Below are 27,363 nucleotides of genomic sequence, written 5' to 3' on the forward strand. Positions count from 1 at the left end.
AAGACCCAGCTTTACACAGATGAGAGCAATGAGGTAGATTGAAGGTGCTTGGAGATTTGTGGAAATGAAAGCAAAGTAATGGCATACTGGAAGAGAGGATGAATTTGTAGAGGCCTGTTTTTGCTGATGGCACTGAAACTGATGATGGTGATAGAAACATACACACAGTTTGTACTGATGGGTCATGACCTCTCACTGATGTATGTTTGCTGCAAGAACATGTAATAAAACAAGTCACTTATTTTATAAACAGTGCTTCTGTTTTCACAGTAAAACTGTATTGTTGGTCGTTAAGATACCAGGAAATGTATGACAACTTAATTGTAATTTCTGTTACTAGAGGTGTCATTGAAAGCCTTAGGTAGGGTATCTGTAGTCCGGAAAGCAGTCTTGTACATGTATTCCATAAACTACATGAAGCTAAGTGTTGGAAGACATGTACAGTATGTTGGATCCACGTTAATTTAGGCATGAAAGAAAATGGCGGATGGTGACAAAACAGTTTTGGCTACATGTATGGCTGGATTATGTATGCAGTGTTAGTTATAATGCATGATTGCCCAGAATCATTGCAGTCCAATATCTGTAGCAACTGGCAGTCATTATTAAGTAATGGGCTTAATTGTTATAGATGAAAAGAAATTGAAACCACATGATTTTTTATTTAGAATTAAATATCTCACCGAAATAGTTTCAGCTAATCTTCATATTCACACACACATTCACCTGACATGACCCAATCATTGACAGTAGAGAATTCAATTTAGCCAAAACTATAAAACTTTGTTTTTATGTAACTGCCCTAAATTCAGCCAAGAACAGATGATGTGTTTTGTAATTTTGTCCGGATTGACAGTTTAGGTTGTGTAAATTATTAAGTTTTGAGATTTATTATATAAAATATAATCATGTATAACCAAGCTTTCAGGACAGTCTTATTAGAGTTGAGTCAAAACCTCTTTGAAGTGCTCTTCTTAAAAATCTGACATGAAATAAAATTGTGAGATCCCCAAAAATTGAGTTTTTGATTGAGTGCTACGAGTATGTCTTAAGAATGATTACATTTCGAGCTTATGTTGGCAGCTTTGATTTTGATCAGATTGGAATGTGCTATTGATGTCATTTTCATTATAGGTAATTCACTTATAGTGTTTTTTAAATTTTAATTGTTTTATTGTCTCACATATATCAGTGTTAAATCAGGTGTTAGTGCTTTGCAAGGTTGATGCTCATTCAAGATATCAATGATAAGATCTTTGTAACAAAGTTTTTCTGAAGTTGTGTTATTGGTCATTTTATTCATTATCATCTCCTTGTTGTATTTCAGAAGACGATAATAAACGAAATATGGTTATAGTTGTGTTGGTGATATGTGGTGTTGGACTTGTTTTGGGATGTTTGGCTGTTGTTATCTTAAGGTTTAGAAAATCCAAACCACCTGCAAATGCTGTCCCTGCTGAAGAAACTCCCAACTCCCCATCCATTGATTTGGACTCTCTAAAATTTATGGAATCAATTGGTAAGTTTGCTTTGAGATACGTTTTATACTTGAATGTTTTTACCAGCATGGTTTACTTCAAGAAGTCATCGTGATGTAGACTATGTACGTCATATTTGTCAATAAATATTTTAAATATTTCTGTAAACTCTTAAATTTGATGAGCTGAATAGTTTATCTTCACTCCAGGAGATTTTTGTCTTTTGTATGTTGTAAAAGTAAATGTGCAACAAATAGTGTTAGTGTAATAGATAAGAGCTGTCAAACAGTTTTGTAAATACTGTATCAGAGGAACAGTTTTATTTTGGTAAAATTGAATAATTTTTGCAATTTATGCCTTATAAACTTAAAGTTTTGGGTTTTTATTTTTCTGTAGGAATAAAGTCTTTAGAAGAATTTGGAAAGATTCCAGTACTGTTGGACTAGGTTCCAAGCAATAATTAGATTTATAACAGAAATGTTAATTATAATTTTTGTATTAAAAGAATTTTTCTTTTGGTATAAAATATTTTGATTGTGCGTTTCCCTGTAGGGAGTAGTGTCATCGGTGCACCTCACATGGTGAACTGTATGCATTACTGAAATTGTTTGCAGCGTCCCTCAAGTCCTTAGTGGCACCCAGTTTTAGACTTACTTTATCTCCATTCTGCTTCCTTTCTTCAGTCTTGCTGTCCAACCACTCAAACTCCCTTGTTTCGCTGTATAAAGTGCTAAATGGTCAAAAGTACCCCAGTGTTTGGCTTTACTGCTGAATTTTCATAATTGAGTTTCATAAATTTAATCTAATCTACAGTTGTGTTCATGCATTACATGGTCTTGGTCCAGACTATGTATAATTATCAGTAGAAGAAATAATTGTTTGTATCAAGTCTTAAGTTTATGTTTTTTGCAACTTTAAATGTAAATGCAGACTGTTCTCTAAGTACATCTTATTCAGTATAGGGTACTGTACATTCCCTACTTTAAATCCATCCCCACTTATGACCTAAATTTCTGAAAATGTAGTTCATGTAAAATATCCTTCATGTCAAGAAAGATAAGTACAGTGCTGAAGTGGAGTTATGTAATTTTTCATAATTTAACTTGTGGCAAGTCATTGAGAATTACTCCCTTGTTCATTTGTGCCTTCTAATGAACACTTTGCTCATTTTAATGCAGTAAATGTATACATATTGTTTCATAATTAAACTTAGTTTATTTCTGCTTATTCATTTCAGTTTAAATTCTCAAGTGTTTTGTTAACAAGGAAATATTTCTCCTTCAGGTCAGGGTCGATATGGAACCGCTTACAGAGCAGTTGTTAATGGCGAGGAAGTGGCCGTCAAAGTATTCCCCCAGCACTATAAATCATCTTTTATGAATGAAAAATATATATATTCCTTGCCTTTGATGGAACATCCAAACTTACTAGCATATCTAGGTAAGTGTGAAATACGATGAGAAAATCATTTTTTTTACTGAAAGATTTTCTAAAAAATTCACTAGTTTTTGTGTTTATCATACCATTAGTATTACTTCACTAATATTAGTTTTCATGAGAAACTAATTTTTGTAGTATTTCAGGTAGCGTTTTGTAGGTACCTTTGTTCGTTTTATATTCGTATTGCGCAGAAGTTCAGATGATCAAAAAATAAATTATTCACTGTATAGGGAACTAAGGCAGGTATAGCTGACATTTCTTTAAATTCACTTCACAGTTTAAAATGGTGTTTTTTAATGATCTGCATTGCAGGTGGTGGTGAATGCACTGGTCCAGATGGTAGTTTGTCATACGCTTTGGTTTTATCCTACTGCCCCCTTGGTCGCCTTAGCTCGTATCTAGCAGAAAATACACTTAGCTGGTCCACTTTCTGTCAAATTGTACTTAGTGCTACCAGAGGTCTTTCTCATCTTCACTCAGATATTAGGAGAGGTGGTAAGTAACTATTACTTTTTTCTAGTTGTTTTATTATTGGATTTGTTGTCAAGACTGTGTATTCCTTTGTTTCTTTACCTGTAAACTGAAAACTGATAATGGGATTAACAGAATTATGCTATACTATGTACAGTAGATGTCAAGCTCAGCTAAGTACATATGATAGCCTGCTAAGTGGAAATTTTGTATTATTATTTTTTTTTTTTTTTTAGCCTCATGTTTTTATATCTAATGGTGAGTAAATAAAATTATAAATAAAATTTGTTTATTATCAAGTCTTCAGATTTCTCTTGTGGGCTATCTTAAGGAGGTTGAGATTTTTGTCTTGATGGTCTTAAAAATTATGTATAATAATGAACTGTCCTAGTGAGAGTCACCAAGATGCAATTTATAAATCATTACAAGATTTGTGTCTGAATCTTATAAAGAAATTCTTACAGTCTGCTGCTTGCAGTATCAAGTTTGAATTGTATTGTAAATTTTTTAAAAATCTGGTTGAGTTACAGGTGGAAGGAGTGTTTTAGTGAAGAGATGTTATAATGTAGGTTTTTAGTTCAGTGGTATTTTTAAGATATTTGGTAATGGCAGTAGGAAATTGATTTTAAAACTAGGTAATGGTTTTGGGTACGGGTTGATTTTGTCATGGTTTATCATGATGATAATTATTTTGCATCTGGCACATTAACATATTCTTTATTTTAATTCTCAATTTATAATCACAACCTACATTCTAAATGCATTGTATGTTGTGCAGCATAGGCAATGCAAACAATCACAGACTTCTAATGTCATTAGCCTTCTAAAAGACAGTCTTACGTTGCAGTGTCCCATATCAGGATAAGACTCTTCTCATCTCTGATGATTATTAATTACTGGTATGTCTGGTTTTAATTTCCAGTGACATAGTGTTGTACAGCTTAGCCATGGAAGCTCATTGCTAAATTAATTCATTTAGAGTGCTATCTTTAGTGAGATACAAGTTTGCCATGTAGATACAGTACATGAGTTAGAAATTTTAAGACAGAATTCAGGAGCAATAATTGTATAGAAATGATTACACTCTCCGATGGCTGAAACGGCAGCAGCATTAGGGACACACTAATGTGTGCCATGATTGGTTTGTAAATTGAAAGTATTAAAAACAAGGATTCTACCTTTTAAAATTGCTTCCTCTTAATTTACCTCAAGTCATCAGGGCAGTATTGAAGTCTGTTAGATTATTTTTATTATTATTAGATAGTTTAACCACAGTTTTAAGGGCTAAATTGTATTACAGGACTATATACTATTACTGTATACTAATGTGTAATATACAGTAGTTTACCATTACAGTATATTATTGCCATAATAGAAAATAATAATTGGTTTTCACTTGTTTCAGATATTACTAAGCCGTGCGTCTGTCATCGAGACTTCAACACACGAAACTTACTGTTGACTGAAAATATGTCTTGTGTGGTTTCTGATTTGGGTTTTGCCATACACACACAAGGTGCCAAGTACTACATCAATGGGGAGGAACAACATGCGGAAACTTCGTCATTAACAGATGTGAGTTTATTGGTAGACAAAAGTTGACAGGAATTACCTGGTGCCACCAATTCCTTGTGGTATTTTTAACTGGACTCCAACAGGCGCTAGAGAATTAATCCCTTAAGTTAAGACCACAGGTTTGTTAATTATGAAAAATACAAATTGATTTTAGATTTGTCACTTTTTATGCAGCCCTAATATTGATTAGACTCGGTGTTGTATAACCTTTGTACGCATCTGTAGTTAATGTCTGGCTATAATTATTGCAAAAAATTACTGTCATGTATATATTGATTAATGTTGAGTTGTAATTACTGTAAAAAAAATATCCTATAATGATTAAGATTTCTTGAAATTCCTTAAAATTTAAGCACTCTGGGTGAAAAAATGTTATGTATACAATTTTTCCAGGGTTGGACAATCAAGGAATGATGTAATTATTTTTCATTTCTGAAAAGAAAATTAAAAATAGAAAGCATTTGAGAATGATATTTTTCATTTCTGAAAAGAAAATAAAAATAGAAAGCATTTGAGAATATCCTCACAACACCATATATGTGAATGTGCACTGTGACATATTAATTAATTTGTATTTTTCATAGCTAACAAACCTGAGGTCTTACCATTTGGATAAATCTTCTGGCGCCAGCTGGAAGTTGTTGATACAAGGTCCAATACAATGATGGCAATTTTGAACATAGTGATAGGTGTTTGGTATTATAATTTCACTATATTCTAGGAATATAGATTATAGTGACATAAGGATTAGATAAGGAATGCGAGATGGGATAGTACTTCACCAAGGATTAGACACAAGAGGCAGGATGCAGTTCAGTTCTTTAGATGTCATCATGAAGTTTCGTGGGGACTTAATTGATGTCTTAGGATTTTAATTAGATTATTCCACAACATTCAGTAAAGTGTGTACGTATAGTTCTTTTGCAACGTTGGAATGGGTCTTCATTTTTCAGTAAGTAATCATACATATGAATAGTCAGGTAAGGCTAATATTAATTTTGGATTTATATGTAAAATATATTTTGCACAAGTTTTTATCTCAGAAACAGAATCTAGCAACAACTTTGAGAAGTACAATATTGATCTAAATAAATAGACATAGTTAAGTCAAATAACGGGGCACATTCTTTGTGGAGTTTACCCTTCATGTGTACCATATCAAAATTTCATAAAATTTTTACTATTTGGATAAATATAATGAGCTCAGTAAATTGAAATAATAAATTAACATTTTGCTTGATTTAATTTAGGATAAACTTAAATTTTAATTGATAACAAAGAAAGTAATAACTAGATCATTAAAAATAATAGCAAAATATTAGAATCGATTCAATCATTAAAAATAATCCTTAAATCTTGGTAATCTTTATACTATGTTACCACATGATGACTTATGAGATACAGTCTTGTCTTATACAATATAAATACATGGACTCTTGATTTAGAAATATACTTTAAAAATATCAGATTCCATTGTTACAATATAAAAATTCTCTTTGTAGTTTAAGAAAGGACGTATATAGATTTATCTGTAATCCCTGATTCATGACAGGGTTGTGTCCTTGATAGCTACAGTATATTTTATTAAATCAAAATAAGTGCAAGTCAGCAGCCATCTTGAACCACATTCATTGACTATTATCTATTGTGCATCACCTAGTATTATGTAGACAAATTTAATTTTATTGTATTAATTGTTTAAGTATGTATGGTGTATTAGTTTATTAAGTTAAGCATAAGGTTTATTATCTTGCACCAAAAAAAAAATTGTTCTTTATAAAATTTCTTGGAAATTTTAGCTCAACAGTAGTAGGGTGTTAGGGACTTGGTATTGGTTTTATTGGGGTATCAGCTTTTTTACAAATCCATATGCCCTAAGAAACTCAATCCACCCCATTTGTCTGGTCATGGTATTAGAACGTAGTACATAGGTCATTAACTTATTTTGAGTTTTATAAAATAAGCTGGAAATAATAGAACGACAGTGTGTGGTATAATCAGTGACCTTAGGTCAGTAAGGAAAGAAGAGATTGTGTAGAGAATGTACCATACTATATTCAGTATATATATGTGGGCCAAGGAAAGGAGCCATACCTGATGAGAGAGGATCCAATGCCCGACTGGCCAGTCTTTGAATGGTCCTATTTTTTTCCAGTGGTAGTATCTCAAAGGTATTTGGTCAACTTACTACCTGTGATGTTCTGGGTCAACCTATGGGTCTTTATGCTGCTTCTTAAAAATAGATATGGAACTGGTAGAAAAAGGATATAAATGAAGACTTTGACCATATGGAGAGAAATCACTCGATGTCCAAACCCACGAAAGGAAAAGTTTGACTTATGGAGGTTAATTATGCTGATGACTGTGCCGTCAGTGCACCTCATACAGTGCAGTGAAGGCATTACTTCAGGTTCTTTGCAGCATCCCTTCAGCCCCTAGCTGCAATTTCTGTTGTCCTAGAAGAATTAGTTAGCTCTTTTAGATTGTATTTCATTAAACTGAGTTAGTACTTGAAATTTAGTAGCCATGGAAAACTGTACATTTAAGTATATGCAAATATTTTTTAGCAGTTTTTTTTTTTTTCATTTAGGACAACTTTTTTTTTTAGCATGTTCTGTTGAATTTTATAGCGACTTCAACACTTTCGAATTCGTATAGAGTTTTTCTTTAAGCTGTGTGATGCATTTCTCTCTAGTGGGGGGGGGAGGGGGAAGCAAATTTTCAAGGGATATTTGCTTAGCATATTTACTTTATGTAAAAACCAAATCTTTTTTAAAGGTATATTTTTACATTTTTAGTGTAGGGATACATATGCAAGACTAAGGTGACAATTATGTTCAGGATGGGTGTTGTTGATGTTCTTTTGGAATTTGCTATAGCCCCCTTTTAAAAAATGAGTACATGCCATAAATGGGATATTGTACATAAAATCTATAGTGCTGACAAAGCTATAACATTCAACTCAGTTTTTTACTAAAGTACTTGAAATTTTTCTCATGGGTTGATACCCGACAATGAAGTGAATCAAGTATGTGTTTTACAGGTTGGTACATTACGTTACATGGCTCCAGAAGTCTTAGAAGGTGCTGTTAATCTTCGAGACTGTGAAGCAGCTTTAAAACAGATTGATATATATGCATTAGGGCTTGTATTGTGGGAATGTGCTGCTCGCTGCCATGACCTCTACCAAGGACTTCAGCCTCCACCGCATATGTTGCCCTTCCAAGCTGAGATTGGTGAGTTAGATGTACAGTATATACAATATTAACCTGATTAACCCGTTCTTAGTTATCCTTTCTGCTGTGTTATCCAGAAACTCATAAAAAATGAAAGGTACTGAGAAATTATTAAAGGGTGAAAAAAAGGAAAATACTTGTCAGAAGGAGATGATACAGTAATAACATCAGAAGAATAATGACTATGTTGGGGAGAACATTTTTGTGAGGTCATGAATTAGAGACATGAGGAGATAATTTGACAGATATACCAGAAGCTGGAGACATGAATGTACTTAAGGATGAATTCACAGTTGCTCCTAAGGGGGATACCAACACCATACCTTTCATATACAGTATGGAGTATCCTTTATGGTATGTGCTGGACTGGCTGTTTATTGACTAACAAGGGTGGGTACCCAATTGGAGAAGGGGGGGGGGTTGCCAAGCCTCCCAACCAACCCTACCAACTGTTCTGCCTCTGGTAGACTTAACATGTGTTGCTCTTGTTGCTTATGTGCTGATTGAGTACTTCTTGTGCTTTGTGTCTTTTTATACGTGTTCTTGGCTGCTCTTTGTACTTTTCTGTGCTAATTTGTGCTTATTGAGTATGCCCTGTGTGCCTATGGGCAGTTCTTTGTTTACTATTTTGTGTCTTCTTTTGTTGGCCATTTGTCCTTATAGAGGGTAAGCAAGACCAACACTGCTGCAGGGGCCATGGTCAACCCTATAGTCAATTGATGTCCCTTATCAGTACATCTACCCTCAGTCTATTTCTTGCAGGAGGAAAGAATGTAACCTTGATTCCCTGTCCTGAATGTGCTGCTTGGCCTTCTCCTCAGTGGGAGTGTTGTGAGAAGAGATGGAGGAAGACAAAGAAAGATCCCTCATCTAGCCATGACCAATGCCAGAAGTAATGTTAAATCCTCATAGAACTTTCCTTCCCCTAGTAACCATTTCCCATCCCCCCCCTCCTTCTGGCAGGGCCATCCTTTGTTCATGAAACCCATTCCTCATTCTAATAAGGAGATGAGACATAAAATCTTTAATGCAGTTGAGGAAAGTAAGGCCTTCTCTAAAGATTATAGGTCTCCTTCTCACTTGGCATTTTTAGACTTCTTGGCTAGGTTGAGAAAGCATCAGGAGGCTGGACACTTGTCATAGACCTCTCAGAACTGAGCAGCTGCATCAGACAGACACTGTTCACTGTGGAGTTGGCACATTCATTGTTAGATTCAGAGAGGGAAATTTCATGATCTCAGTCAGCCTTCAAGATGTATACTTTCAGATCCTAACACATTGTGACTCTAGGAAGTTCGTATGATTCATGTGCCAAGGGAAGGTCTTCCAATTCAAGGTTCTTTGCTTCATGCTAGCGACAGCCTCCCAGGTATTCACCAGGGTCTTTGCCCTGGTCTCAGCTTGGGTTCGCTTGGGACAAGCAACGACTCCTGTCCCTCTAAGTCACAAGAAAGCACTGTTATTCCAGACCTTGAATGTTTAGAAGTAGAAGTACAGTGTATATGACGAAATGCATATTACACCTAGGGTAAATAGATTTCTTTAATACTTAATGTAATAGTGTATTGGGATACATGTCTAATGTACCCAATTCCATGCTTCAAAATATGCAAATATGTTAGTGTTTAATTATGATATTCTTACCCATTTTCTCAGGTTTGCACCCATCCTTTGAGCAGATGCAAGTATTGGTAGCACGTAACAAAGCTCGCCCTTTGTTCCATCCTGTGTGGAAAGACACAAATCCTGCTATTAGGTTACTGAAGGAAACAATAGAAGATTGTTGGGATCATGATGCTGAAGCAAGACTTTCAGCAATGTGTGTGGAGGGACGGTTGTCTGAATTGCCTGTTCTTTGGGAAAGATATAAATGTGAGTACAGTACTACGAACTGTTTTTTACATTTGAGTTTTTGTTTACAGATGTGATCAATGTCAAAAAATTAAGCATGTAACTCCTTTCAAGTGCTTTCATTGTCAATAGGCAGAAGTGCTGAATAGATATTGTGCTTTCGCATCAGATGGATTCATCATCTTTAAAGGAAAAGTTAAAAGAAATACACTTTATTTTAGCACATGTTTTTCAGTCACAGACTGTCCTTAAGCCTGTAGGAGGAATTTCCAGTAAACATATCCTGAATCATACTGAATTACAAGTTATGGAAGGATGCATAGGGATTTAGTTTACATATAAAATTTGAAGTCACATATGATAAGAGGAGTAAGATTTATTTCACTAATGTTTCTGTGATTTGAAATTATAGGTGACCTTTGGTATTTTTACAGCGAGTCTTGGAGTAAATGGAGTTAGTCCTACAATCAACCCTATGTCTCATATGGGCGTTACTCAGCGTCAAGGTGAAATGTTTAGTGGCCTTATGGGTAATGGTGGAAAAGTTATCAGTAATGCTCTTACTCCAAGGGATAAGGAATCAAGTATTTCAGAAGCAACAGTAGAAACAACAATAACAGCTTCATCCTCTGCTCCAGCTGTTGAACAGACTCTAGGTAAAGTTACATTGTTTTAAACCAGTTTTTTGTGAAGATTTTATTGGAGTTCAACAAAAAAGTCTTCAATGCTCTAATATTTAATGCTATATGTTCAGTGTCCTCTTGCCCAGTAATGATACCTTTTACCTTTCTGAAAGAAAAATTATTTTTCTTGGTCATTTGTCAAGCAACCTTCCCTAAGAGAAATGTAGGAACCTGCTGTTTCTGAAGTTTACTGTGTAGGAAATTATTTATGTGCTTTGTTTGTCAAACTATTAGTCTGAATTGTTATCTCATAATTATGCTTATTATATAGTATGAAATGATGAAATGACCATACATTTCATGCCTATAGACAATTGTAAAATGTAAAATTTAGATTGTAGAACATATTAATATTTTTTATCACATTTGATACTAACATATGTCACATCCAGACTTGTAGCTGTACATACAAACATATAAATAATTTTCTACACAGTAAACTTTAGAAGCAGCAGGTTGCTACATCTCACTTAGGGAAGGTTGCTTGAGAATGGCCGAGAAGTCATTTTTCTTTCAGAAAGGTAAAAGGTATCATTAATGGGGAAGAGGGCATTCAATGCATAGAGTTAAATATAAAACTTAGTGGTGTGGTTAAACTACTCAGTAATAATAATGTAATATTCTTACTCCTAAAGAAAAGTGAAAAATCCTGTGGATTTAAGGACTAAAGAGGGTAAGTGGATTCTTTTCAATGATTATGAAGTGAGAAGATTGAAAGAAAAGGTATAGGTGTGTAGGTCAGAATTGATAGATTTGCAATAGGGAAAGAATTTATAATGAAAGTTAAACTTTCAATGGTACCTAAATTATTTGGTTGAAGACAATAGAAATTTGTATAATAATGTTTATTTTTTTAATACTTACTTCTCTATTATGATAGCTGTAATTCCTGCCTCAGGCAGGAAGACAAGAGGGAGTAAAAACTAAAAAGTTGATATGATCGTTTAGTTTTAACTGTCTATTGACCCATTCCTTTTGGGTGATTCAAGTGTCTATTGTTTACCATTCAGTATGTTCTCTGTCCACATGAGTGGGGAGGTTGCGGGGGGGATACATAATAGAGGTAAATATTTAAAAAAATAAAGTTTATTATAAAATGCCTCCTTTTGAAATGAATCTTACCTCTATTAAGATAGCTGATTCGCACATTGAAGAAAGGAGGTAGGAGAAAGGTGCGATGAAGGATATTATAACCCACAAGGCAACAACAAAATTCCAACAGGAATAAGATGCTTCTTACCTATGGATTCCCAACTGCTGGTACTGTTGCCAGAAGAAGACTAATTCATTAGCCTGCAAGGACCTCTGAAAGATGCTGAAGGCTCCTTGCAAAGGATTCCACTCTTACTTTGATGAAACCGGGACAAAAGGCCTTGAGCCTAGGCCAGCAGAGGAAAGATGGTAAATGAATGAAGGGTCTTACCTATCTCAAGCGAGGCACCTTCATACTTCCCAAAAAATTTCCTAAGTATACACTTGACCCCTGGTATTCACGGGGGATATGTACCACTACCCCCTGCAAATAGCTGAAATCTGCGAACACTTAAGACCCCTCTAAAAATGCATATAAATGCTTATTTTGATACTTCAAAACACCAAAAAACCCTGTAAAAATGCTTATACCTGAATATTTTAGTTTTATCACAAAATTGCATTTAGTCACGAAAATGATATGAAAATACAGTAATTGTGAATATTTCTCAATGAAAAATACTGCGAATGGGCAAATTTCCCGCGAATAATGCATATATATGTTCCTTGTTGCATATGGGTGAGTCCGCGAATCCGGAACCACAGATAGGCAGTGGTCTACTGTGGCTAGGAAAGGGTACAGTATAACTACCCCAAATGTTCAGGTTATGAGTTCCCCCTGTCATAACGAGGGGCGAAAGTGCTCTGCATGATTTTACTGAATCTACATCTGGCAGATAATTCAAGGTAAATATAGAGTTACATCTCCCCTGGTCTGCATTGACAACACTCAAGACTGGAAAATAGCATAGTTGCCACTGCTCTCCCTTGTGGAACTTACCTTCAGGAGTGGGAAGAAAAAGGGATCTTGACCAGGTTCTCCAACAGAGAGGCCATGGCATTTTTTGCCATAGGTCAATCTGGTTTAAAACAGTGTCTGAGGTCCCTAATCCTTTGCCCTCAGAGACTGTGATGTGATTGGACATAAGGAAGATTACCCTTCTGTCACCAAGGAAAGTGGAATGGGGACACAGAATTGTTGAGGAAGAGCCCAAGACTTAATAAACATTCATTCTTTGCTTGGAAGAAGGGGAAAAAAGGAAAGGACTGTTCCTTGTGAAGTAAAGCCCACATTGCAGGAGAAGGCCTGGAGTTCACTGACCGTGAAAAACAGTGTTAATCATGAAATCTTTTAGGGAGGCTGAGTTTAAGGGTTTACATGGAAGCATACTTATATACTTCAGCATTACATCAAGTCCCAGCCCAGTGGTTTAATTGGAGAATAAAGAATCTAGACTTAAGGAACTGTAGGTTTCCTTAATGTCTAGGTTAGTAGAGAGATGTAGACCAGAACATCTTAATATGGATGTTAACATGAAGCAGTACCCCTTAATATCATGAAGAGACAAACCTTAAGTGAAGCTTAAATGAGTAAAGAAGTTTATTAGGTTAATATATGTGTGTGGGCAATCTTCTTGGAAAAGCACCAAGCTCTAAAGACTGACTAATGTCTCTCGTACAGTGCATTAGTTGATTGCCTTTTGGGATTAATAATGGATCTTCTGCACTCCTTGGGAAAACCTCTTGTTTACAAGAGACAGTTGTGGGTCTGCACATGGTCAGCTGAAGCATGGGGAGGTTCTGAGATAGGAAATTTTGGAATCATTCCCTGCATGGCCACCATGTGAATCCACAGTTAGCCAGAATAGTCTGAACCCTTGAAACATAGCCAAAAAGGGAAAATATAAAGGTCCAGATAAAATCAGCCCAGCAGCATGTGTTTACTGCCCAAGTTTTTGGAACCTGAACTGGCAGACAAAAGATGAATCTTGTGGCAGAGAGATCCATAAATCAAGTGCCCTCAACTCCAGCTGACCTGCAGACTTGTGGATGCAGAGTCCATTCCTCTGCAGACCAAGCCTGGACATGCTTGCTGGCTGCAACTACATCGCAACCTTTGGTCAACACATCTGAACACCACGAGGTCTGAACTCTTCAACTGGAGGGAGGCACCTTATAAACGATGAGGTCAATAACTCCACTGTCTCAAGGGCTTTCTGAATCCCTGGAGACCAGAATTAAGAAGTATTGCACAAAAACATCGGCTCTAAGCGAGCCACAAAATCTGATGGAGTGAGAAAAGTATATCACTGCTCTCGGCACTCAATCTTAACATTTTAAAGAAGTGCAGAGACTCTCCCCAGGGAGTCAGAACATGTTCTATCCAAGTCAAAAACAACTCTGCTTCAGCACTCTCCCACGTCGACAAATTGGAGGCTGATGCCAATGCCGAAGGAAATTAAAGCACTGAAATTGTGGCGGTTAGTGCCCGATGAGGTGGCCGGCGCTATTACCACAAGTGTCTGAGGCACTGATGACGTGGCAGCTGGCACTAAGGTCTGGAATATACCCGAGGAGATGTTTGCTATAACACCTGGAGTGCTGAATACGAGGTGGCTGGCACTAAAGCACCGATTGTGGTAGCTGGCACTAATGCATGGTAAACACCTGAGGGGATGCTAATGCAAATGGCGCAAGCGTCTGGAGCGCCAACGAAGTGGCGGCTGGTGCTTACGTCCGGATAAGGCTAGCATTAACACCACAAGTGTCTGAAGTGCTGACGACGTAGTGGATGGCATAAACTCCTGGGGAGACGTTGGTGTAAATGCTGAAAGCATTTCAAACGCCAACAAAGTGGTGGCTGGCGCAAACGCCCAGTTAACACCTGAGGAGATGCTAGTGCCAACGCCAGAAGCATCTTGAGTGCTGTTGACGAAAAACCTGGTTGAGATGAAGCCAAACCTCTGTGCTAATGAAACGGTAATAGTCAATAGGTGCAAGTTCAGAGCCTGTTCAGGAAAGCAAGCGAACGCCGATGCTGTAGAGGAGAACTAGCTCAGCGCTGCGCCAAAGGGGACAGTGATCTAGAGCAAGCAGACCAGTGGCTCGTATGCTTGATCTCTGATGCACAAATAAACCTCTCACACATCAGTGTAATGACGTGGAAAAGGACTGGCAGATCCTAAAGGAAAAATCTGGTGCCTAAAGAGAACTCGTAAGAAGCCATCTAAGCACATCAGGAAATAGCTAGCACAGATCTAATCAATGTCTGATAAGCTGACTATAAACTGCTTACACTTCTTCAGCATATGAATCCAGTCGGAAACCTCAGGCTAATCAGAGGGAAATCCTGGGGAAGCAGGGGTGTTGGTAGCATAGCCTCCTGCCTCCAGATACAAAGGGAGTTTTAACTCCTCTAAAAAAAAAAAAAAAAAAAAAAAACTTAATTGAAAGCAAAAACCTGCTTCATGCCAGATAAATGATTGGCGTTGCCTTGTGCCCTGGCACCAAAGAATCATCTGTGCAGGCAACGGAAGCTTCCTGCACATTCTCACTCTCCTGTCGTAACACCAAGTTCAATGGAAGATAAAACTGAAACTGCTGAAAGAGCCAGTCTGTTCTGCTACTGAGACAGTAGCAAACAAATAAGAAGGATCTACTAGTGTACCAGGCAAATACGCCTATTGATTCATGGCATTTGCCCGAACGCAGTTCAAGACAGCGCCTAGAAAGCTCAGGAGCTCGCGACAACAAAGAAGGGGAATGAGAGTGGAAGTGCAAAGCCTAAGGAGAACAGGGCTCCAATGTGGTGCCTACGCCTTACGTGTCGCCAACAGCGAAGGCATCAGACGTTCATCAGAACACCTGAAAAAGGAAGGAGAATGAGGTAATAAATGCATTCACAAGCTGATGGCTGCTACTTGTACAAACCTCTCTCATGTTGGACAAATGGCATGAGGACAAACCGTCATAAGCAGACAGCCTGGAGGATCGAGAAGAACGTGAATGCCTGAAACCAGGCGAGCTCAAGTGCCTGAAAACAGGAGAGTGCCCAAAAACCAGGTGAGTGCCTGAAACTAGGCACGCACCTGAAACCCAAGCATGTGCCTGAAAAACCAGGTGAGAGCCTGAAACTAGGCCAGCACCCGAAACCCAAGCATGTACCTGAAAAACCAGGTGAGAGCCTGAAACTAGGTGAGTGCCAGCTCCCGCTTGGAGAACTCGGTACTCTCCCAGAGGAGAACGCCTCAGAGAATACCGAACCCTCTTGCAAAGGAGGACCATGGAATATGCCGGATAGGGATCTCTAGGAGTATGCAGCCTCCAGCAAGGCCTAGAGGATACATAATCAAATATCGAGTGGATGTGCTTATCCTTACATAGCATATCTACCTCCTGCCTACTCAAACTTTGCTAGTTTGCCGCGCTTATCCTTTGGCAGTCAAGTGCCAACCTGCATGTGACGTGACACACACCAGGTTGGCCATGGGAAGAAGATAGTGAACACAAACTGCTTCCACTCCCGGACATACTGTACTTCACTCTACCTTAAACAGTGGAAGGAGCATCACAGGGTGTGGCTAAAGTATGGCCAACTGGGAGGGAGGGGGTTTGCACTTCCTCTGCTGCAAGGGGGGGGAGGGGACCTGAAAAAGGACAAATATACTTGGCCAGTACAGCAGCAAGTGTCAAGGAAATTACCTACATAAACTTTTCAAACGTAGCCCTAAGACTAGCTACATTTGCTTCTAACTTGCCAAACCTCATATCCTGAAGAATATAGGAAGCTTTGCAAGATTAAATATTTTGGAGAAACATTACTAGCAAAACAGGGAGAGCAGTAAGAGCTATTTTCTGACAGATCATAAACAGATGAGAAACTGTTACTTGTAACCTCACTTCCTGTCCTGTTCTTACATGCTTCTCTCATCTGCTTATACTTTAAATAAACATTCTTTATTTCACCTGACCAAACAAATGCTGATCACAGCGATCGTTATAAAAACAATAGCACACAGCCTATATCGTGACCACGTAAACTGAAAAGCAAAGCTGGATACATACCCTCTTACCTTACAAACTTTAAGCCATATATGTTTATCCTTTTTAGATAACCTCTTAAATAATGACAAAACCAAGATAATCCAAACCACAAAACAGAATACAATGTAATCATTAAAGATCATAATCGTAACCACACTCATTACTTCTTTGTGGGCTGACGACAGAGAAAAAACTGAGTGGTAAACAATAGATGCTTGAATCAAATGAAAGGGATGGGTTAATAGACAGTGAAAACTAAACAATCCTATTAATTTTTTAGTTTTTACACTGTCGTCCTCCCGCCTGATATGGGAATTACAGCTATCATAATAGAGAAGTAAGATTCATTTCAAAAATTTGTACAGTATTTTGGAATTCATATAAGCGGAAAAGATATATTGAAGGTGCTTTTTAGCATTGGAAAAGTGCTACCATCAAAGAATCTATATATGTAAGAAGTGCGTATACAAGATAAAATGCATGATGCACTGTGTGTACGTGTCAACTATTTAGTACTGTACAGTACACTCTCGTTTAACTGCACTGATAGGTCCAGAGGGAGTGCAGAAAAATATTAACTTCTGTTTAGGGAATAGACATATGCCTAACCTGTGTGAAGCTACCCAAAAACCACAGCCCAACCTTACAAGTGCTTAACCTTCCTCAAGCGCGTGCGCACACACACACACACATTATAAAGAAATAAAAATAATAACAGTTCAGTTCTTTTTACTTACCAGTATCAAAAGCTATTAAAATTAAATGCGAAAAGTTCATACCCTTGGCATCAGTAACAGGTTTCATGACCTAGGCTTTCATAACTAACCTAGGCTTGACTGTAATTATTTACAGTAACACTAGGATGGCATATAACAATTAAGCACAGTTTGAAATGTAATCCTCACTCACAAAACCTTTGTGTCCACACACTTATGCTTACAAATGAATGGTTTAGCCACAAAATCCTTATATTTTTGGCAAGATCAAGTTTCTTCCTTTTTATGCCATACAATACAGCACCTCAGAGGTTTGCGAGGAAGTATCAGGTAATCAGCTGATAAGTAATTATGCCCAAGATGGTGAAGTATAGCATGTATTTTGATACAAAAGTACAGTCATAGGATATTGTCATATGTAAAATAATAGAAATTACTAAACTGAATACCATATACCTTACATTATTGGATGCCTGTGGGAAGAGTAGGCTAGTTTTTGGATTCCTAATAGCAAGTTGGGAGGGTAATTAGCATAAAAGGACAATTATTTTATGAATCAAGGTACTAGCAATATTTTTTTGCACATATATCTCCAAATCAGTCTATTTCAGTAAATACAATTACAGTGCAAAACGTGAGGTAATAATATGTTTTTTGTGCTTACAGCCAGACTTTGTCTGCAACGAGTTAATATTAAACTAGAAGGATTCAGTAATGAATAGTAAATTTGGATGGTTATTTTATATACAGTACAGTATGTATCACAGCACTAAAGTAACACTTTAAAACATTTTGATTGAAAACATAAAATGTATAGTAATCTGGTAGTAACAGTGTTGTGCATGTTATGTATTAGTATATTTAAATGACAAGTAGGCTCTCTCTTCCTCTTTTCAAATCAGAAGTGGGTTTATTTGTCATAAAGAGAAAATGATTAAAAGAACCAGAACATTCTTGCTGCGCAACAAAGTTGGACTGTCTGTGATGGTTGCATTGTTAACATTAATTGATTCCCTGGTATAGTAAATATCATTTTAATACTACTTCAACTCTTGAAATAGTTGTCCTGGTTCATTGGCTGAATACTCTAGTTTAAGGCAAATCAAATGCCCTAAATTATTTTGTTTGCTTTTATTGTTTGATATGTGGTAATAACCTGTTACTGTAATTTCACATCAAAATATATACAAAAATATTTGTCTAGTGCTCTAGTCTTGCCTAGCTATGATAGCCCAGGTTCTGAAACCTCATATCATAGCCTAAGCTACCCTAGATTCACTAGATGTGGTTAAAGTGAATACAAAGAGAAAACTGGGTAAAAGGGGTGTAACTGTAATCAAATTAAAGTGAATACAGAGAAAATTAGGTAAAAGGGGTATAATTGTAATTAAATATTGTGTTAAGTGTAGCTCAAGATTTTTTTTATCAAGGCATATACCTTGATTTAGCAACTTCAAAATGAAAATAATAGTGACTACTATTTTTCTTTTGTAAATTACAGGTAAAAATCAGTTGATAGGGACACTTCAGCCACCAATGCCTCCACTTCAGCCTCATCAAGGTCGTAATCCATGCATGGAGCGCAACCTCATTAGAGAAGTTCCTCAAGAGCTTAGTGTTTCTGGCAATACCCTAATTGACCACTTAAAAGGAAATGATATTAATGCCTTGAATACTATAAACTCAGTGAATTTCATGGATTCTCTTGATGTTGCAAATGTTTTAGAGTCAAATGGGTTTGTCAATGAGCAGTTAATGCCCCTTCTTAATGGTCATTCGAATACAGCAGCATTAGCACAACAACGGCCGACGCTTCCGCCTCCTACTCTTGTACCTCCAATCCCTTATTTACAAAATGAAGTGCGTTCAATAGATAACCAACCAAAGAAACAAAACACAGCTGTCCGTGAAGAAAATCAAGAGAGTGGCGCAAGTAGTGGACGAGGAAGTTCGTGGAGGCGCTGGAGAAATGCGTGGGAGGACCGTCTGAAATCTCTGATACCAAGAAGGCATCATCACAACGGAGAGGATGAGGAACGGCAGGAGATATTAATAACTCCTACTAGCAGCAGTCTTTCGGAACCTCCCACACCATTAACTGCAACACAGTCTGTACCTGCTACGTCTCCACATTTGCCCGTACAGACAGAGGTGTTATTAACTAATGGTGGCTTACATACTGTGATCTCACCCAATCATACCCTTAACACTCAACACTCCTCCTTACCCTCTTATATTGCAGAGACTGAAATAGGAATTGCAAAATTGCATTTGCAAAATGGGTTTGCACCAGTCATTAGATCAAGGCAAGGCTCAAAAGACAGTGGACTAAATAAGTCAAGTGAGAATAGTGTAAGTTTTGTAGACAGTGATAATTCCTGTGAAAAACTAAAAAGACCTACAACTCTCTCTCTTCCTGAAAAATCACATCAAGCAGTAGCTAACAATGAGAGTGAGAAGCAGCAGGTACCTGTTGAGAAAGAAAGGGACAAAAAATTGCAAGAGGAAAAAGAGAGTCATAGTGACAAAAACCCTGTGCCTGAAACAGAAGTGTCCCCTCCCTTGAGGAAAGCAAAGCAGCGTGTCAAAACTCCAAGGAGGCCTATGAACCCACGTCTTTCACTGTACGACGATCGCATAATGGGGTGTAGTGAGGGCTCAGAAGGTAGTGGCAGGGGAGAATGCAAGTTAGAAGAAAGTCTTTCGCATTCTTTACCGATACATATGGACACACTGGAACAGCAACATCAGCAACAGCCTTTCCTTTCTAAACCAGTGATTAGAACCATAGCATCTTCCCAAAGCACTAGCTCTGCTTCACTGAGGCGGTATTCCAAGGTAGCCAGCTCTAGTAACAATGATAGTCATGGTAGTAGTCATGGGTCACTAACACATGAGTACCATCTTCCCCCACATCATCTCTCTCAGCAGCCAAATATTAGAGCTACTGGGGATGTCCTGTGAGGGTAGTCGAGATGTAATTATGGGGCATCATGAGCGGCTTATAGCTTGTTTTGTTATGTTAGTTCTCTGATGATATCAGATTTCTGGTGATTTAAAGCTCTTACAAGATTCAAAGCAGAACCACTGAATATATATGGGTGTATGATTCATCCTTCCACAACTTGATTCTTGGGCTGTGATTTTGTTTCTGATTTATTTGGTCCATTTCTTAAGTTGTTCAACCATGAAAGCTGCAGCAAATGTATTTAGTGGATTTGCTTAGGTTTCGAGTTGAGAGTGTGTGATGTGATGTAGCTAATATTCCAAGTTAATTCTTGTAAATGACTTCTTTATTAATCATGCTGCCAGTAATATGGAAAAAATTTATTATTGTTAGATTTAGCTATTGCATGTTAAGGACATATGGGGTTTATGCCATAATTACCTGTTGAAATGGAGCTTGTGGTTTTACCGTAAGGCTCACCAAAAGGAGAGATTAGAGCCGGTGGTGGCCTAATGCCTTTGCCATGCTTTACTTTCATCCAGGAACTTACAGAATTTATGCTGTTCCCCTTCTGCAAGCTTAGTTTTGTTTTACTTTATTCTTTACCAGTTTTTAAAAATTTTTCTTCTCTTTCTCCTTGTCATTTACTTGCTCATTTTGCAGGTGTTGCTTAGACTTACAACTGTACTCTTGAATCACTCAAAAATTATTTTCGATGTTAAATAGGAAATTCTGATCTCATTACTTTATTGTATTTTGTCAAGATTGTGTGTGCAGATACTGCTAAAGGAAGCCAAATTTCCTATGGGCTTTAAGAAAGAAAATTTCTAAATGATTATCTGCAGTTCAATGTGTTTATATAATGAGGTAAAAATTTTTCAAAAGAAAAATTGAAATAAAGAAGATAAAGCATCTGAATATTTTTGTTCTTAAAATATTTAATTATTAGTCATTTATTGTGACCACCCTTGGTGTGGTTCTCTTCATTTATATTTTAAGACTTCTTTACAACACTAGAGTTTTTGTTATTTAATATACTCAACATTTTATCATGCTGTCTTCAGTTCTTTAATATAGCAGCAATTTCTGATTATGATAGGTGGCAGGCATCCACCTTTAATAAGTGTTGCTTATATAACCTGTACGTTTTCGTTCTGATAAGCAAGTTGTCCCTAATGATTTGTTCTGAGTAGTAGAATTACATTTCTAGTATGAATTGTTGGCCATATATGCAAGGAGTATTTATTTTTTTTTATCATTATATCAGCACAGGTCACAGGTACTGTTGAGGGTTTCATTTAAAGGTGTCGTCTCAACAGCATGCTGAAATTGTCTTGAAAAGTGTTATAATTGATGTGGGTCTGAATGGTGAACAGCTCTATGTACCATGTTTTGATGAAAATGTACTTCAGTTTATGTACCTTTCCAGCTCTTGGTGCTCTCTTTATTTTTATCTTCAAACTTGTCTGTCATGGTTTTTGGCAAAACCTATTTTATCCAAATAATTTCATTCTACAGAGCTACAGACCGAGTGAGTGATTGTGTCATTGCTTACTACAGGTATTAACAGGGCATATATCAGAGTTCTCCAGTGTGGCTTACAGTTTTACCTTCTAATGTAGTCTGCTGTGAAGCACATATGGCTTGGGGGTCACCTTCCAATTATCAGTAAAACTGTTAGGTCTCCAAATAGCTTAGCAAGGTGATAATAATAACTGGATCACAATTGCTTTAATGTTCATATAGATTTTTTGTTTAGTCATGAAAGTACTGTACATGCTTTTCATGAAGGTTTAACAGAGGAGATTACAAAGAAAGAATAGGTAAAAAGGAGAAATAACCTCATTGGAAAAAATATTTGTTGGTTATTTGTGATTGTTTCCAAAGAGGAGAGTAAGAACCATCTGAATGAAATACATAATACTTATACATTTACATGCACAATTGTATGTATAAAATGTATAGACAGACAGATAATACATTTAAATTGTGTGCGTATAGTAAAGTAATAAGTTCCCAGTTCAGTGCATACTTATACACAAATATATCAATATACATTCAGAAAATCTGTTTGTACGAGTTATCTTCACAAACACCTTCTGACTCCTTTTTGCCGGAAATAGGTTGAGCATACTTTCTTGAAGTTCGAATTGTATGTTGTATTACATTGTTGAATACAGTAAATACAAATTTTAAAATTAAGTTAAACATGTTATTAATATTTTGTTTTTCTCATAAAAATTTTGTACAATTCACCTAAAAATCTGAATTAAAAGAACCTTGAAAGTGTACTCATGCAGGCAGTGCCTTATGTCATTTTAAAGAATATTGGCAATCATACAAGTTTAGAGATTGTGGTTGTTAACTGAAGAAATAAATTTTCCATCTGTGCTCCTACACTGGCACTATTTCCACTGGTTTTTTGGCACTATTAGATTCTGAAATTTACTACAAATAAGTTGTTTATGGAAATAAGTACAACCTCATAAGTGGTTGAGATGGTGTTCCATCGAACAATGATTTCTAAAGTGCCATATATCCCTGTTTGGTGTTTAGGTGGTTCTTGTGAAATGGAAATGGGTTTACTAGTCACGATCACTTGAGAAGTTGGCAGGAGTAGCTTTGTGAAGGATACACTTGAATGAAGAAGTGGAGGGTGATATGTGAGCTGAAAATATTGCAGAAATAGTGATGAAAGACTGTGTTGGGTAAACTAAGATAATAAAGTATTGTGAAATAGATATTGGGTTATTTGGTTTTATTTATTTTTGTAACAAATTGCTCTTCTTTCAGATTTCTATAAATCTGCAAACATTAACTTGCAAATTATTGCTTGCATGTATAAGAGAAAAGAACAATATCAATAGAAATAAATTTTAAAAGAATAATCTGTATAAATTTATGTTACTTATCCTACCTTAAAAATTAAAACCATATTAAACTATGGATATTAAGTTAATTTGTTCCAACAGAAATACAAATAATATGAGATATACCTCAGTGCAAGGTGGGATGGTCGTTGAACTTGGTAACAAGGTAGTTAACTGGTGGTAAAGTGGGGGTGAGAGGGGGAATACCCCTCACTCACCTACTGACAATAGCAATTTTTCTTTGGCTGTCATACAGAACAGATATACTTCCATGTTTCTCCCTGTGTGGTCGTTGGACTGAATGAATAGCTTGCCACCCTTGTTTCTCTGCATTTACATTGGATTCTTTTTATACTGTTTACCTTTTGTTAGTATTTTGTGTCACTTTGTCTTTTTTTTCCTTCATTATGAAGAAGAAACATGATCAACACTGCAATGGACTTGGGTGTCCATTTGGTTGTTTCATGTCCCCCTTATCAGTAGACCCACATATGTATTGCTCTTTTTGTTATCTTTCCCCTGTTACATGTGTACCACAGTCCTTTCCCAGTGAGAAATTCAGCATTTTGGTAACAGTAAGAAGGAACGGAGGTGCTGGCCAGCTTCTGACACTATTAGACCCTCCAGCTATTTTCTTCTGACCTAAATGTATAAATCCCTTTTCATTTAATCTTGTCAAGGGATGAGGAATAATGACACTTGGCAGTTGCCATCTTATGAGCCTTAGCTTCTCTGTCTTCTGCAAAAAATGGGAATCTTTTGGTTGCAGAAACTCTTCCAGTAGCTGAACCTCTAGCAGATTTTTAAACATCTCCCATTGCAGACCAGTCTTTTGATGTGGAAGACAAACCAGGCATTTTGGAGAAAAAGGAAGAAACATTTTTCCTCTTCACCTCATCCTTCTTTTTCATTATTGTCATCTTCAAGATCATCATCTTCCTCATCCCTGAACTTACTTCATCTACTTATTAGAGAAAGAAGAATAAGTGGAAGTCTAAGGCCTCATTAGAAGTCCAGGAGGACTTCTCTCATGCACTCATCTTTGTTGCAGGTGAGTGGAAGTTCCAGATCATGAGCGCTTGATCATCATAGCTCTGGCAGGCCTGTTGCCTCTGCCCATGCCCGCATAGAAGACAGCTGCTGCTGCTTTCCACTCCCCAGGCATCATTGGGCTCATACTGTGATAAATCTGCACAACCCCTTTGATCTTTCCATACAAGGTCTGTTGACTAGGTGTTTTGGAGCTCAGGGTAGGTAACTCTCCTCCTTTCCCACATGCCTTCAAGTAGTTGCAAAAGGAAGGGCTTGCACAACCTGTTCACTCCATGCATGCATGGTCTCCAGATTACACATTTTCTAGCAACAGGACAGATTATTCTTCACTCTTTCCTGAGAGGAGGGGTAGATGGTAACCAGCATCTTCTAATTCAACATGTACGCACTCTCTAGAGCAGTTGCAATCCAAGCACTCTTGCTGAAGAAAAAAATCTCCTTTGATCTCTTCCACCTTTTGTGTGCAAGAATAGCATATGAGATAGGTAGTACATGTTCTCGTTCTTCTCATTTGGTTGTGACCAAACATAGGAGTAAAGGGGTGGTGGGTTCAAAGTCTGAGTTCTGTTCAGGCAGCAAAACCATTGCAATCATCTGTCATCTCCGATGAGAGGTATGTATGTGTGAGACTGGGATTGAACGAGGAAGCAGATGTTTATCATGCCCTATCCTTTGCTTGAAGAGTGCCAGCTACTATGGAACCTGGGAATGCCTATAGATGTTGTGAATCATATTCCACTAACTCTCCCAAGTGCAGGGTGAGTTAAGTGGCCTAGAACCTCACACATGTGCACTATCTCCCGTGCCTTTCTAAGCAGGTGTGGTTGTGCTACTTCCTGTGTGTATACAGTGGTCAGACTTAAAGTATGTTGGGTTGCTGGTTGCATAAGGCAGACCTCCATCTACAGTACAGCAAGTGTGCTGGGATGATCATTTTGCATGCAATTTTGTCACACTAAGACTGGGATGTTTGTTAACACAGATTCTGCTACTCTTTCAAGCAGCCATTTATTAGCCTTTACTTTCCCTGAAAGATCAGGCAGACATCTTGCCCTCTCTGTTGGTGTGTATGTAGGCAAACAAGTTGTTTTAGCTGTTTTGTATGCATTCAGCTTGTGGTGTTTTGGATCAGGTTAACTTTCTGGTGTGTCAATCAGGGAGTTCCTGTTATTCAGCAATCCAGCGATCAGGGAGTCCCTGTTATTCAGCAATCCAGCAGGAAAGAATCGCAGATTATCCTTTCCTTTCCATCACTGCTGTCAAACACTTCCATTCTCTCTCTTTCCTTAAGGGAAGAAGGCGAGACCCGCATCTGTGTTCATTTCCAAGATACTTCTTTCATAAGTAACACACAGTCAGCAGTGGAAAGAGGAGTTGGAGTCCTGTATTCTCTATTCCACCACTAAGTATTTTATCAATCCTTAGTGGCAGTGAAGTGATCTGTAGCCAGTCTTCAGGTGCAGCTGGGCCTTCAGGTTCCTGGGTTGGGAAGAAACCAACTTCCCTAAACCCAGGCTGGTATCCCAGCCCTTTCTCCTTCTGGAACAGAAGGGAAGCATTCCCAGCCCTTCCTTCCTCCTCCAACTATGGCTGATAGAAGGGGAAAGGAAAAAAGTGGCTGGGGAAAGTTCATATGTAACTATATCAACATTTCTGCTACCACATTTTAGAAGGTTTATGTCGTGTCAATTGCAACACTATGGGGACAGGGAGTACAGTCCTGGATACTCCATGCCTCTGGGGCAAATGCCATATTCTTATCAAGACTGCCCTTCCCTTTCCAATACCATCGTATCTTCCCCTTCAGATTCTCTTAAGTTCTTAAGTTGGAGAAGGCAACAGAAATCACTAGGAATTAGTCTCCATAGTTTTTACAGGCACCTCTTGAGTAAAAGGGAGACTGGGACTGGAGATCGGTGTCTGAACCCTAACTATTAAGGATTTAAGGAGAATGTGCTGCACACTCTCTCTTTAGACTGAATGGCGTGAGCTGTGCAGCGGTCCATCATTGGGAATGACTTCATGCTTAGACAGTTCCAAGAAATGTATGTGCAAGTACCTGTCTATCAGAACTCTAAGGTTTTTCTGTTCTTGTCTGCTACAGGGCTGGCTGTAGCTCTCAAAACTTGTTTCAAACCACAGAAAGCTCAACAGGTGGTCATTAGGGTCCCAACCTGAATGTCATCTTAGTCTTTTGCTGTGTCTACACTACAAGTGATACCTGGTCAATGGGTTTCTCCCGTGCCTCTGCTCCAAGTGAGTCTAACAGGCAGGGCAAAATGACCTCAGCCACATTGTAGGGGCACATTCTGGCTCAGTCTCTTTGGATCTCCACTACTACCCTTCTTTCTTGGTTCAAATCACAAAAATAGTGGAGTGATAGGACAATAAAAACTCTTGGGGGTTTAAAGAAAAATGTCGGTCATGAATGTGTCAAAGGAAAGCTAGAGCACTTTTTAGAATTGTTCATGGTGGGTTGTGGCTGTACAACCCACCTTATCTGCAGGTCAGCATACTGGGAGCATAGGAAGCATTGATTCCCTACAGGTTTCCAAGAATAGTTGATAGGTTGCTTAGGAGTGCTTTTATTACAGCATGATTATAACAAAGAAATTTTTACTCTTGCTTTCTATGACAGTATTTACAGATACCTTTGGGCTGTCTGTCAGTGGGGACTGGACAGGCAGACTAGTTCAGTGGTTGGGGTAGTTTGGTATAGAATAGTTCTTAATACCTCTAATGGCAGCTTTTCTAGTTCGAGCTGGGTTTTTTTCCCTATGCCTGATCTTGTAATTTTCAAGTTGAACAAAACTTGACAGTATCTGTTCCCCATCCCATTCCCTGGGAGTAATAATGGAAGTTTTATTGCATTATTCTGAGAATGTTCTGGATTTCCAGTATTTACCATCTTATTTTACTCATCAGGTGATCAACAGTATTGATCCCTTCTTTTCAAATTGATCCTTGT

General features: G+C 37.5%; 1 protein-coding gene across 3 annotated transcripts in view; it reads left to right on the plus strand.

The window, feature by feature from the left end:
- The window catches only part of LOC136855653 (bone morphogenetic protein receptor type-2-like), a 151,533-nt gene extending 128,173 nt beyond the window's left edge, over positions 1-23,360 (plus strand). For all 3 annotated transcript variants that reach the window (XM_067132854.1, XM_067132853.1, XM_067132855.1), the window contains 8 exons: positions 1,328-1,519; positions 2,763-2,918; positions 3,231-3,413; positions 4,795-4,964; positions 8,008-8,200; positions 9,857-10,072; positions 10,486-10,707; positions 19,027-23,360. In XM_067132854.1, the coding sequence (XP_066988955.1) occupies positions 1,328-1,519; positions 2,763-2,918; positions 3,231-3,413; positions 4,795-4,964; positions 8,008-8,200; positions 9,857-10,072; positions 10,486-10,707; positions 19,027-20,489 (2,795 nt within the window). In that variant the 3' untranslated portion in view covers positions 20,490-23,360. The remainder of the gene's footprint in view (positions 1-1,327; positions 1,520-2,762; positions 2,919-3,230; positions 3,414-4,794; positions 4,965-8,007; positions 8,201-9,856; positions 10,073-10,485; positions 10,708-19,026) is intronic.
- The last annotated feature ends 4,003 nt before the right edge of the window (positions 23,361-27,363 follow it).

Source organism: Macrobrachium rosenbergii, chromosome 32, assembly GCF_040412425.1.
Source record: "Macrobrachium rosenbergii isolate ZJJX-2024 chromosome 32, ASM4041242v1, whole genome shotgun sequence".
Taxonomy (NCBI): Eukaryota; Metazoa; Arthropoda; class Malacostraca; order Decapoda; family Palaemonidae; genus Macrobrachium; species Macrobrachium rosenbergii.